At 33.0% G+C, this 14,295-nt stretch overlaps 2 protein-coding genes across 4 annotated transcripts in view; both read right to left on the bottom strand.

Annotated features, from left to right (window-relative positions):
* LOC127733848 (uncharacterized) overlaps positions 1 to 14,295 on the bottom strand; it is a 282,424-nt gene that overhangs the window by 2,837 nt on the left and 265,292 nt on the right. The window contains exons 7-8 of one of the 3 annotated variants that reach the window (XR_007997187.1): positions 3,341 to 3,661; positions 2,975 to 3,013 (exon numbers count right to left, since the gene is read on the bottom strand). The gene's annotated coding sequence lies outside the window, so the exon portion shown is untranslated. Of the gene's footprint in view, positions 1 to 2,974; positions 3,014 to 3,262; positions 3,662 to 14,295 lie in introns of those variants that run through there. The other 2 variants (XR_007997181.1, XR_007997178.1) reach the window with 2 other exon arrangements.
* LOC127733839 (F-box/LRR-repeat protein 7-like) lies at positions 7,400 to 11,033 on the bottom strand. The gene is made up of 2 exons (XM_052243241.1): positions 10,875 to 11,033; positions 7,400 to 9,210 (listed from the first exon to the last, which is right to left on the bottom strand). Exon 2 carries the CDS (start codon positions 9,200 to 9,202, stop codon positions 7,409 to 7,411), a length of 1,794 nt encoding a protein of 597 aa, XP_052099201.1. The 5' UTR covers positions 9,203 to 9,210; positions 10,875 to 11,033; the 3' UTR covers positions 7,400 to 7,408.

Here is a 14,295-nt window from a genome sequence, read left to right as displayed (position 1 = left end):
TTTTGAAAAATATTTAATACAGGCACCATGCCTTTTACATGTAGTAATCACGCATGTATCACAGGTGTATTTCCTTACGCATGTGATTCACATGTGAAACGCATGATCACATGTGTGTATCATGCGTATCACATGTGTTTTTCACACATGTGTCACATGCGTGGCATGAAACGTCTCTTTCACATGCGTGTGACACGCATGTGAAACGCATGTGTCACGCATGTACACATGTGTGGCATTTTTGCCAGTGTAACCAGTGACGCTCAGATAAAAAAAGTACGAAAGAAATTGTCATGAGGAATGCATACAACTTTTAATGTCTGGTACCAAAATCTTATCCTTGGAAATAATGTAAAGTAGTTATTATTGGAATGTGTCAAGGTACTGTTTTTTGAAAGCACATTGATGATATTATCTTACATGTATGGTGGCCGGATGCGGCCATTTCCCTTTTTCGCGTTTTTCGCATTTTTTCCTTTCACTTTCATGCGAAATCTAGAAATCGAGAAATCGGGAAATCGAGAAATCGAAAAAACGGGAAATCGCAAAATCGAGAAATCGAGAAATCGAAAAAACGGGAAATCGGGAGATCGAGAAATCGAGAAATCAAGAAAGCAAAAACGCGAAAGCGCGAAATCCAGAAATCTATTTCATTTCCCGTTTTCGCATTTCATCGTTTTGCTTTCTTGATTTCTCGATTTCGCGTTTTCGCTTTCTCGATTTCCCGATTTCCCGAATTCCCGATTTCTCGATTTCTGTTTTAACTGCAACTTTACTAAATGCATGTGATGTTATATCACAACTTTCGTCAGCTGAACAAAACAAACGTACTTACAGACAAAGTAGCGCACAGATAAATTAAAGCAAAATCATGTTCTAAAAAGGTTTAAAGTGTTATGCAATGAATATTCGTCATCTACAGTTTTTTTTGTCATATATTTCCGATAAAACTACGTATTTTTCCAAAAAATATTGTGAGATCAATTCTGACTGAAATTAAATCAACTTGGTACCAATAGAAACAGAGTTGTCATAGGTTTATTTGCTTATTTGGTTATAGTTTTTATGAGAAGCGTTTTTCTCCTCTGATGATGTAAACACAAATATTATTTATGTCCGAAAATTTGCTATATCGTTCAACCAAATTGGATTGTAAAAAAAGTATATAACTGTAACATGTCAAAAATTACCTTAGTTATTTTTGAGTTATCTCTCTTTGTATAGAGTTCAGTAAATGAAGTGAAATTTGGAAATTAAATAAAAATGGGAAAAAAAAGAAAAGATAATTTTTATAATAGCATTTGTATATTTTATATATTTTATCAAATCATATTTGTGATACAGTTTGATTATTTTGTCCAAATATTATTTAAAGGTATTTCAAAATATTACAAACCAGAAGGAAACGCCCAAACTAAGAGATTCAATAGGACCATGCATGACAGATTGAGATTTCGAAATTTTGTTTTTGTATCATCATTTGAATTTGAAGTATGATTTATTGTGCCAATTGATAGGCATTGATGAGAAATATTTATACTATGAAATATGTGTTTTATATTTTAATTATAAAAGGTTCTGATAAAGTCAGTATTGTTCACAGGTAGATCTATGTGTTTTTTCCTACTAAAGGATGATATTTTGCTGTGAAATTGTCTGCCATTTCCTTATTTAGGGTATGTATATTGAATTGTAATTGTGTGCCCTTGATTGATATTATGATTATGTTTAGTTAATTTTCGATATTTCTTATTGAAACATTATTGATTATCCATGAACAAATGTTGATTACTTTGAAGACTTTCTCTTATTTCATACTTTAACCCCGCCGCATTTTTGCGCCTGTCCCAAGTCAGGAGCCTCTAGCCTTTGTTAGTCTTGTATTATTTTTAATTTTAATTTCTTGTGTACAATTTGGAGTTTAGTATGGCGTTCATTATCACTGAACTAGTATATATATTTGTTTAGGGGCCAGCTGAAGGACGCATCCGGGTGCGGGAATTTCTCACTACATTGAAGACCTGTTGGTGACCTTCTGCTGTTGTCTGTTCTATGGTCGGGTTGTTGTATCTTTGACACATTCCCCATTTCCATTCTCAATTTTATTTGATTGAGAAAAGTTAAGAATTGTAATATTCAGAAAGGGAGATAATCATGTTCTTGTAGCTTTTATATAGCTTTGTATGAATAAATGTTTCTGATGCATTTAATTGATATTTGAATAAGCAATCTTTATTACAAGTTAAAGTTGATTGAATTTATGATCTGCATTTCAATAGACTTATGATGTTTTGTGTTTTTCTATTTTTCCACAAATATTGAACTATTCAGAGTTGCCAATTAATGTTATTATTTTTGATATATATATAATATGAATATACAATAAATTCATGAACTTATATTTGTGCTTTCGTAAGCCAGTTCATCGTTTTCGGAGGTTACATAACTATACGTGATAACATCCTGATAAAACAAAACAAATAAAATGCTCCGCTGGGGCGCAGCTTGATACGACCGCAGAGGTCGAACCCTGAACAGTTGGGGCAAGTATGGACACAACATTCAATCTTGATACAGCACTGAATTTGGATTGTAATTAAATATTTGACACAGCATAGGTTTCTGACACAGAATGAAAGTGGTCTAAGAACTTAAATTTTTTTTTTAATTTACCTATTCAAACCATATTATTATTATTTGCTTTTATATATAAATCAGAAATAACCAATTTAAAATGGAAAATTTTAAAGAAAAAAAAGGAAAAAAAATCCCCCCCACCAAATTTTTTGAACCCCCTTTTGATTCATCACCCCCAAACTCAATCCCAGCCTTCCCTTTGTGGTATGGTACCTTGCAGTACAATTTCAGAGAGATCCATACACTTGAACACAAGTTATTGTCTGGAAACTAGAAAAATGCTTGTTTTTTGGCCCTTTTTTTGCCCCAAATTCCTAATCGGTTTAGGGCAATCACTCCCAAACTAAAACCCAGCTTTCCCTTTGTGATATGGAACCTTGCAGTACAATTTCAAAAAGATCCATACACTTACACACAAGTTATTGTCCTGAAACTAGAAAAATGCTTGTTTTTTTTTTGCCCTTTTATGACCCCTAATTACTAAAATTTTGAGGAAATTACCCCCAAAATCAATCCCAGCCTTCCCTTTGTGGTATGGTACCTTGCAGTACAATTTCAGAGAGATCCATACACTTGAACACAAGTTATTGTCTGGAAACTAGAAAAAAAGCATATTTTTGGCCCCTTTTTGGCCCCTTTTTCCTAAAATTTTTGGGCAATTACCCCCAAACTCAATTCCAGCTTTCCCTTTGTGATATGGAACCTTGTAGTACAATTTCATAAAGATCCATACACTTACACACAAGTTATTGTCATGAAACTAGAAAAATGCTTGTTTTTTGCCCCTTTTTGGCCCCTAATTCCTAAAATTTGGAGGCAATTACCCCCCAAATCAATCCCAGCATTCCCTTTGTGATATGGAACCTTGTGGTACAATGTCAGAGAGATCCATACACCTACACACAAGTTATGTCTGGAAGTTACAAAAATGCTTATTTTTGACCCCTTTTTGGCCCCTAATTCCTTAACTGTTGGTACCATAACCCCCAAAATCAATCCCCACCTTCCTTTTGTGGTATTTAACCTTATGGTAAAATTTCATTGAGATCCATTCACTTAAACTAAAGTTAGAGTGCGAAAGATAATGTGTCTTCGGACGACGACGATGACGACGCCGGATGAGACGACGCCGGACGACGACGACGACGACGCCAACGTCATACCAATATACGACCACAAAAATGTTTTTGCGGTCGTATAAAAACAAAATAAGACAAAGTTATGATCAAATAGACAAATACACTTCAAACAATTTTTTTTTCATCTCAAAGTTTTTTTAAAATTTAAGCATACAGCCTCTGGCCTTTGTTAGTCTTTGTATATTTTTTTAAATTTTAGTTCATTTATATGTTTTGGGGTTTAGTGTGACGTCCATTTTCACTGAACTAGTACACAATTTTATTTAGGTGCAGGCTGAGGACCACCCCTGGTGCGGGATTTTCTCGCTGCGTTGAAGACCCATTGGTGGCTTTCGGCTGTTGTCTGCTCTTTGATCGGGTTGTTGTCTCTTTGACATATTCCCCATTTCCATTCTCAATTTTATTGTACATGATAACATAAACGGTACCAATTTTTCTGCACCAGATGCGCATTTCGACAATCAATGTCTCTTCGGTGATCCTCGAGACCAACATATTTGAAAATCCAAAGCTTATTAAAAAGACGAAGAGCTATAAACCAAAAAGGACAAAAGGTATAACCAAAGTCGGGTAAGGAATCGGAGCTTTGCATGAGGGAGATATATTCTACGAGCGTTCAAAATATTTTTTTATTAAATATGTTATCATTTGAAGATTTATCAAAAGATTACAGATGACGAATACGTATTGCAAAACACTAAAAAAAACTGTGTGGCAACCGTGAGAGATAAATAAAATAATGACTGCGACTGCAATAAATTTCGCTCTTACCATAACAAAATTTTTCATAACATAGAAGTGGCCAATCTCAATCTAATCTTGGTGTCCAGCGTTTAAAAATAAACAAAAAATCCAACTATCCAAAATTGATTCTTTTGTTTCCATATTTATTTATTCATTTATTTTCCTGAAATGCTTATGCATTCAAGGTTTGTTTAGTCTTTCATTATTATCTAGTTCAACATGTATGTTCATCGATGTTTGTATCATCAGGCGAGTGTTCTGTAAAAGTTTTCACAGCTTGCTTCCAAATCATGGTAGTTACTTAATTTCAAATAGTTTAGGGACCAGCTGAAGCCTGCCTCCGGGTGCGGGATTTTATCGCTGTGTTGAAGACCCATTGGTGGCCTTGGGCTGTTTTCTGCTCGATGATCGGGTTGTTGTCTCTTTGACACATTCCCCGTTTCCATTCTCAATTGTATGTATGTTAAATATTGAAATAAAATATTTTTAAACAGGAATTGATTTTCTCTTCAACCAACTTTTCGCATTTGGTTGTAAGTGCTAAATTCCGAAAATCTTGCGATTTCGGACACTGTCCTTGCGTTGCTACAGCTCATTGGCGTATTCACCATGTAAAAATGTGTAAAATAGTTTATGTTCCTTCAGTGATGCTCGAGGCCAAAATATTTGAATATCCAAAACCGAATACAAACGTTTGAGAACTGATAGAACCGACTCAATCTTTGCGTTCAAAATTTAATTTTTCTTTGGTTCATTCAACGAACTATAAATAACTATTTATGTAACTCCTTTGTACTATCGATGCTAGCATTATATAGGTCTTTGTAGGACGAAACAAGAGTGGCATAGACGGAGATTTGCTTGAATAATTTTCATAATACATAGAATATGATATTTTTGGTTTGATCGATACTCTGACGAAAATTATTTGAATAAGCAGTAAACGATGAAAAATGTATTCCAATGAAATATGTCTGCCGATCGGCGTTAAAAGATGTGAAGATCTCCACTACGAGGATTGTAGTTTTGTAAGAAAAAAGTAAAATCACAAAAATACTGAACTCCGAGGAAAATTCAAAACGGAAAGTCCCTAATCAAATGGCAAAATCAAATGATAAAACACATCAAACGAATGGACAACAACTGTCATATTCCTGACTTGGTACAGGCATTTTCAAATGTAGAAAATGGTGGATTGAACCTGGTTTTATAGCGCTAAACCTCTCACTTGTATGACAGTCGCATAAAATTCCGTTATATTTACAACGATGCGTGAACAAAACAGACATAATAGGTAAAATAGTCACAATATGGGTACAGCAGTCATCACTGTGTCACAATCTCAAAACAAACAAATATTTAACAAAAAAGCACAAAAAAGTAAAATCACAATAATACTGAACTCCGAGGAAAATTCAAAACGGAAAGTCCCTAATCAAATGATAAAACACATCAAACGAATTGACAACAACATCGTTAAGCATCTATAAAATTTAAAAACCCACATTCATTGCTTCGCGTGTCTGACGGCAGAAAATGTAAATGTCATATAGGAAGAAATTTTGTCGTTCAAAGTATTTTCAAAAAAAAAAAAATTATAATTTCACATGGGGTATATGTAACAAAAAATTTGTTCCGGCGTGACATTTGTTCCGCCGGAACAAATTTCATAGGAAATATGTTCCACTGGAATTTATATCACAGAAAATATGTTCCAGCACTGTAAAATTTGTTCCGGAACTAATTTTTTGACCAAATGTGAAATAAGTTCTGGATCAAAAATTACAGATTCATGAATTTTATTCCAATATTAAAATTTTAAAAAAAGTGAAATAAGTTCCTGTGATATAAGTTTTGAACGAAGATATTTCATAGAAATCAATGAATAAGTTCTGCTCAAACATATTTCAAAGAAAATAAGTACCTTTGCAACATATGATCACATATTGCACAGAGATAATTTTCTTGTTGTATCTTTTACTATAATTTATCAGTCACTTTGTCCTTTTCAAATTAGTACAAATTTTCATCTTTAACTTTCCTTTTTATCTGAATGATTATTCTTATTCTACTCTTTTCTGGCTCATTAGTGTCATTTTGATATTTTTTAATGAATATGTTATTAAACATTTGCTTTACTTCACAGGATCCAAATAGGATGTTTACACTTTTTATTTATTACATTATCAATATAATATGTTTTTATACTGTACTTGAATGATAACTTTAAACTCACTGATGACAAGTGCTCAGTATATAAGAAAACTTGTTTAACCAGTGGAACATATTTCACAGACAAGGAACTTATTTCACCAGATGAGGAACAAATCTCACAAACCCAGAACTTATTTCACCAGGTAAGGAACAAATCTCACAAACCCGGAACTTATTTCACTAGGTAAGGAACAAATTTCACAACCCAGAACTTATTTCACCAGGTAAAGTGAGGAACTTATTTTATAGAGATGGAACAAATTATATAGAAATTGTCTGTGAAAAAAGTTCTCCCAGAACATATTTCCTGTGAAATTAGTTCCACTGGAACTTTTTTCACAGGAACAAATTTTGGCTCACATATACAGGGTTAAAAAATCAAAAGTTGTGTTAGAACTAATTTCAGAAACAGACAGAGATTTGAAATTATCCAGAAGTTCTTTAGAATTCTTAAGAATCCACATGTGGTTAATACCACTACGCGAGTAAAAATACATTATTTCATACAATTTCCACCTCTAATACAAAAAAATAGAACAAAAAAATAAGACCAGAAATAAATTCTGATTCCAAGGAATATAGTCGTTAAATGCCAGATTTATATCCATAGAAAAGATGTGTAAACCAAGACGTATACGAATGTGGAACGTGTCAGATATACAAAAAAGAATTAATCATATTTTAATAGAAATCTGACAACATGTTGTCATCAAACGTTTATAAGAATTCAGACCAATCTTTTTAGTATCACAATTAGCTATTAGAATCTCAATGTCTCCAAAATACAAAGCAGTGTTTTCGTTCACATACAAGGTTATTTGCTCAAGGTTGTTGCACTGAGACAAGACCTTTTGTAGATCATCGATTGTGATAAAATAGTTTAATGAAAAGTGAAGTTGCTTTATGTTGTGTCCATATTTGGCTATGGCTTCTATGGTTCTGGTTGTGAAATTTGTTTCCTCTGTATCTTGAATACCTGAACATAAAAGTAACTGTAAGTTAGTACAGTTAAAGAAAAGTCGTACCAAAGCATCGTCTGTATCACAAGCAGCTGTCCATCCGGCTATTCGTAATTCAATTAGATCTGGACAAAACTGTGAAATTTCTATTAGAGATTTAGCAGTCAAATATTTGCAATATCGAAAATGTAATACTTGTATATATGAATGAGTTTTCGTCATATTGTTTCCACAATGTTCATACCTTTGTGTTTCATCATGTCCTTGATATATAGTGGAACCTAGTGAAATGTTAGCAACATCCATGCATGAATTAAACTTAGCTTGCTTCAGCCATTTACAGTCTGAAATAAATCTGCTCACACCAGACCCGCTAACACCTTCACATTCACTGAAATTTACACATTGTAATAATGTGCATTGTGTTGCTATGGCAATAAGAGCCGTATCTGTCACTTTGCTAATCTTTTCAAATTCTAGAACTTGTATATTCGAACATAACTGGCTTATATTGGATAGAATATCACCACTAATGTATGGATGGTAGTTTCCAATTATTTGTCGCAGATCACTGCAGCCCTCGGCAACGCCGAGAAGACCTGAATTGGTCACTTTACAACATTGATCGAGACCCGAAGAATACATATTGATTGTTATTTTTCGCAGCCGTATGCATTTTATACCGATATAATAGAGTCCTTTGTCAGTAACATTCCTACATTTAGAAATCGAAAAAGTTTCTAAGTACGGCGAATTTTCCGCTACAAGTTTTAAGGCTTGATCATCAACAGAAGTTCGATCGAGAACAAGCGACCTAAGTTTAGAAAAGTGTAATCTTGTGAATGCAGTACTTGTTAGTCCACTGCATCTGTTCAAATTCAACTCCACTAAATTAGGATTTTTCTCAGATAAAGTTTGAATTGCTAAATCCAAATAAATATCTCCACAACTCAGTGTGACATGAGTAAGTAGTGTTGTGTTTTGAAATAAAACTTGAAAAACATGAGGCATCAACTTAAGATTTGCAGAATGATTGCAAAAGAAATGGCGCAAATGAAACTTTCGAAGATTTGTAAGTCGCTTGCAAACTGAAATTATACTAGTTAATCTTTCAAACGTCGATACGTCAAGTTTGAACGTCTCCAGATCTTTAAAACAGTCGATAATATCTTCAAACTTTTCAATGTCATCATTATCGTACATTCTGATATGCAAAGATTTTAAATCCGTAAAGAGCTCCGGTCGAAACTTTGTATAAACACACGGAACTCTGGTTTTAAGTGTCTTAACATGATGACCTATTTTTTGTAGCATTGCATCCAATTTGTGTTTAGACGCCGATAAAAATATTGAAGAGTGGTATAAATTAAGTTGGTGCCATAAACCTGGAGCAGACGCCAGTTCGTTCCACCTGTGACAAACAAGTCCAACGGTGGTGACTAACACAGGCTGAGGTAGGTATGTGAAAATTTCCAATATAATATCTGACGGTACGTCATTTATATTCATATTGATATCTGAAATTAAGAAAATATGCATTACTGTTAAGAGGGGCTTGTCGTCAAGGGGATTGATGAAGAAACAATTACATTATAGAGAGACGTGTACTTGGATGTTCTGGGATATTTTCTGATCCCAAAAATTAGAAAATTGTTGTTCAAGTAAACTTGTATTCTTATTTGTATACTAAATAATATTAGTGTGTGCGTGAAAAAAATATCACGAAACAGAGCTCCCTACATTAACTTCACAATATGAATGATAACTCACACACGCCCTACGTTCTGTTTAATGAGCACGAATTTGTGTATCTCATAACCGTTAATTAGCCTTATTTATGGAGGAGGCAGTTACTTAGACAGGGGCTGGGGGTAAGACCCTAGAAGCCGACTATTTGACCTAGTGGGAAACCCTTCATTAGGGAAATCCCAAGACGATTTTGTGCATCTCTACTGAAAAGGATTTTGAGAAAATTCTTTGAATAAAAAACTATCATTAGAAAAAAACAACCGCTCAACCGATGAAGTCACTGGCTTATTCCTTGAGTTCCTTCAATTGTTTACATTTTCCAAACCAACGGCAATCTTGAGGTGTCAAGATGCGTCCCATTTTTTCCCGCGCTGAAATGGTATCTGTTTCACTGTTGACATGTTGAATTCTAAAGTGCTCCTCTAATTCGGCTGGTTAAATAATCATATTTATGTTTCTTGCTTGCTACATCTAGTCTGAGATTTCTCTAAACTTTCGCGTATATGAAATTTACAGCCATGTGTTTAACAGTAAGATAACAACGAAGGTAAGGCCGTTCTGAGTAATTTTGATTGAAAAAAAAACTTAATATGTCAATGAACTTATGTCTATAAAAGTAATTGCCTCTGATCTTCGACTTCTTAAACGTTATAGTATTTAACAGTTTTCAATAATCAGGCAAAAACTTAAAAGGTGTTCCTCTGTGTTACTCTCAATACGGTTCATGGCAGATTCAGAAGATTTTCGGAAAGGAACTTAATTACTATTGTTATGTAAAATAAAAGTAGTGGACCTTAACCTTTTTTATTGAGTATGTTCTCAATGAATTATAACACCATAATCTTTAACCGTTAAAAATGTGTGAAATGAAAACGCAGTTTTATTAGGACAAAAGATGGACAACAGTAGTTGTAGCCTTAACGTCTCGGATAATCAAAAAATAAAATAAAATGCAACACAGGGAACAAAAAATAACAGAAATAAAAAAAAAAATACAGTTGCATTCATTTAAAACTTTCTGCTTCACTTTATAAATGGCAGCCATCGTTTTGCTGATAGTTTCAAGTAAGTCGCAATCGATGTGTCATATGTGCCGGTAAATGAGGACAGGATTTTAGTAATGACAATTGGGACAGGTTCTCCTCCTCCTAAAAAAAATGTAATGAAGGTAAAATTACAAACAATTTTGTGTCAAAATCTGTCTATTTCCAATTATTGGGTGCCCCCTCTTAACATCAAATTCTGACTCATCGCCTGAATAATGATAAAAAATCTTTCTGAAGCAAAAAAATGCACTTAACTTTTATATATCTAGTGAATTTTAGCACAGGTTTGTCTGTTAGAGCAATTTTAAATTGTTATGACTGAACCTCACCTATATAAAACGTTACATGGACAGTGCAAATATAATGATAACTAATAAAATACTTACATTTGTATTTTAACTATAAGCAAATCGTTCACGTTTCCGATTTATAAAGGAATGTCATCCAGACATGTGTATTATGAATCAGACACATCGTAATCCAATAGTGTGTTATATTGCCAGGAAGCTCGTATAATTTGTTGCGTACGATCTCATTATCGGCAAAGTTTGTTTACTGATTCATTGTGGTTGGAATACAAACTTCTTTCATCTAAATAGTTTTAACGATTAACTGTGGTTGAAATACGTGCGTCTTCGATCTAACATAAATTTTATTGTATGTCGAGCAGTCAGATCGATCCATTTTTCAGGTTAAATATTTTTTCACAGTGGCGTGAAATAGATTAATAGTAATAGTGTAAACTTTTATTAAAGAAATGGTTATGTATAACTACTAGAATAATTAAGTAAATACGAAATATACAAGTAATTCAAAAGTGTGATTAGGAAAAAGTAAAATAACAAAAATACCGAACTCCAAGGAAAATTCAAAACGGAAAGTTCCTTAATAAATGGTAAAATCAAAAGCTAAAACACATCAAGCGAACGGTAAACAACTGTCATATTCAAGACTTGGTACAGGCATTTCATTATGTAGAAAATGGTGGATTAAACCTGGTTTTATAGCTAGCTAAACATCTCACTTGTAATATAGTCGTCATAGGAATCGTTTAGGAAACAATAGACCACTTTCGAGTTATGTCCTTCACCGGAAAAGTTCGTCAATTATGTGCGCCTTAATGATGTCATTTACCAGATAGAGGGGACCGCCTGTATCCCTGCACTATTAAAGTTCACCAAGCGTCTTCGTGATCGACATTATGCAGGATAAACTAGAAATTGTAATGTTTGTTCCGTAGCTGTAGTTATTTAATCACAATTCCCTAATGACAGCAGTGCAGATTATCTATTATAAGAATTTAATTTGCCGAATAATTCGTGCAATATAGCATCATTTTTTTTCAACCGCTTTCTCAACATGTGAAGGAAGTGACGATGCCTCTAAACCGCACGCCGAATGATGTTCACTAAAACCAACGAACTCGAAAGTGGTCTATTGCAGTGCTGTTTTTTAAAATCCATCTCCTAATTTATGGTTAATTAAGGTCAAGCACAATACAGCAGCAATAAAATGTTTGACGCAAATTCAGGATAGATTTAGAAATTGTCATGGAAATAAAGGGAGATAAAAAAAAAACAACGTATTTATGAAACGTTTGACACTTATATCTTTATTACCAAAGTCTATATAAACTATAGGTGCACATTTATAAATTTATAAATAACACAGCTCTTTTACATTGTTTGTACTCATTATTTTAATGAATTTGTACATCAATGGTTTCAGCCAATCATAATATGGCTTAATATAAAATTTTCGAAAACCTTGAAAAAATGGAAATTTGAGGATGAAATGATACTAATCCTCTATATCATTTTTAGAAAAAGTACATATTCTATTATATCTTGTTATACCATAAAATCTTCCATTTTCTATAGCTAAGTTGTGGCTACTTAATCTTATTTTCGTAACTTTGTTTTGTAAACATTAGGAATTGGTTTGCATAAATAAAATTGCAGACAAAAATTATTTAAAATTTGGAGAAGTATGCAACTGAGCATCAAGTTCTTGTTTTAGACAATCATATAAACGTTGCTTTATAACAGTAAAATATACATCGAAGCAAGTCTGAAATAAGGTTTTGGCTATACCATACATCACCTTAATACAGTTCATTTCTTAATAATACACAATTAATTACACTTTTTATTTGGACATCTCTCTTATCCGCCATATAAGTAATTATAACAGTTTTTCAATATACAGTTTGAAGCATTTAGCAATCTAAACCAATATTTGAAAATCTTGCATTTTTATGTAAAAATAAGAGGCAACCTACCTAGTTCATGATATATCATAACATTGTGGGTAGATAATTTAACACTAAGTATATTCTTACAATAGTTCAAGTGTACTCTCTCAATGGACGGAGCTTTGTGTGGACCCCATATTTCACTTGCATAACTCAATAAAGAATTGATATAAGTACCAAAAAGTGATAACAAAGTGACATAGTTTAAATACATACTTTTGATATTTCTTCTTAAAAGCAAAACATTCATTTCTACCTTGTTCAGATAGTTTCTGTTGTAACATATTGTATTTGCCATTAATATTTAAAAGTACACCAAGGTATGTAAAATTATAAACAACTTCAATTTCTTGATTATTATAATACCATTTCTCATCAACATGAACTCTACCACCTTTTCTAAATACTACAATTTTAGTTTTATTAATATTAACACTCAATTACCACTTTGAAGTATATTCATATAATGTATCAAGCATATTTTGTGACCCTGAAACAGATTTTGAGAAAATAACCATATCATCAGCATACACAGTATGTGATTAAAACGTTCAGCTGATCTTTCATTATTAGCCGTCAGTCTGGTTAACTTTTCTCGATAAAATTAAAGCTAATTAATCAATAATTTAACCTCATTTGAATTCATATTCATGCGAACTTAGTTTAATCTTTGTTGGGATGAGTTGCGCATGCGCTCAACATGTTCAGTGATTGATGAAACGAATGATCATTTTCCTTGATTGATTCGACCCGCAAAATATGTCTTATTTAGGTTTTGAGTAAAAAATTTTGAGCGGGAAAAATTTGGTTGATTATATAGGGAATCACTGAAGCATGACTGGAGCGCCCCCCCCCCCCCCCCCCTTTAGGTCAGGCAGCGCCCTCCCCCCCCCCCCCCTTTATGAAAAGCTCTGGATCCGCCACTGCAATTTACATGGATCATGTCGACTGTTGTGCATTATTTAATCTAGTCTATTCATATTATCAAAATATCATGAAAATTTTCATAATTTTTTTTTAAATTAAATTTTTTTAGTAAACACGTAAATCATTTTAGTGTTTATAAATTATGTCTAGTGCTATATCTGTGTCTTTGTAATATATTGTATCCGTCAAATTCATGCCTTTTATCTTGAATAAATATATATATATATTGTTTTTATGGAACTTTTGTAATTCAAAGTTACGTTTTAGTATATACCAAATCAAAGTTACGTTTGAGTATATATCAAATGAAAGTTACGTTTTAGTATATACCAAATCAAAGTTACGTTTCAGTATATACCAAATCAAAGTTACGTTTTAGTATATACCAAATCAAAGTTACGTTTGAGTATATACCAAATCAAAGTTACGTTTTAGTATATACCAAATCAATGATGGGTGATTGAAAATTCGATGGGCATAAATTTGGCAGTTAATTCCCCTTTAAAGGGTCTAAACATCATTGAAAGGTCTCTTAATGGTATCAGCAAAAAGATATACCAAATGAATACGAAATAGCAACACAAGTTTACAAGGAAAAGGGATCTTTTCGCAAATACACCACATCA

Source organism: Mytilus californianus, unplaced genomic scaffold (genome assembly GCF_021869535.1).
Source record: "Mytilus californianus isolate M0D057914Y unplaced genomic scaffold, xbMytCali1.0.p SCAF_3, whole genome shotgun sequence".
NCBI lineage: Eukaryota > Metazoa > Mollusca > Bivalvia > Mytilida > Mytilidae > Mytilus > Mytilus californianus.
The sequence above is the reverse complement of the archived record's forward strand: the minus strand, read 5'-3'. Positions and strand labels throughout refer to the sequence as shown.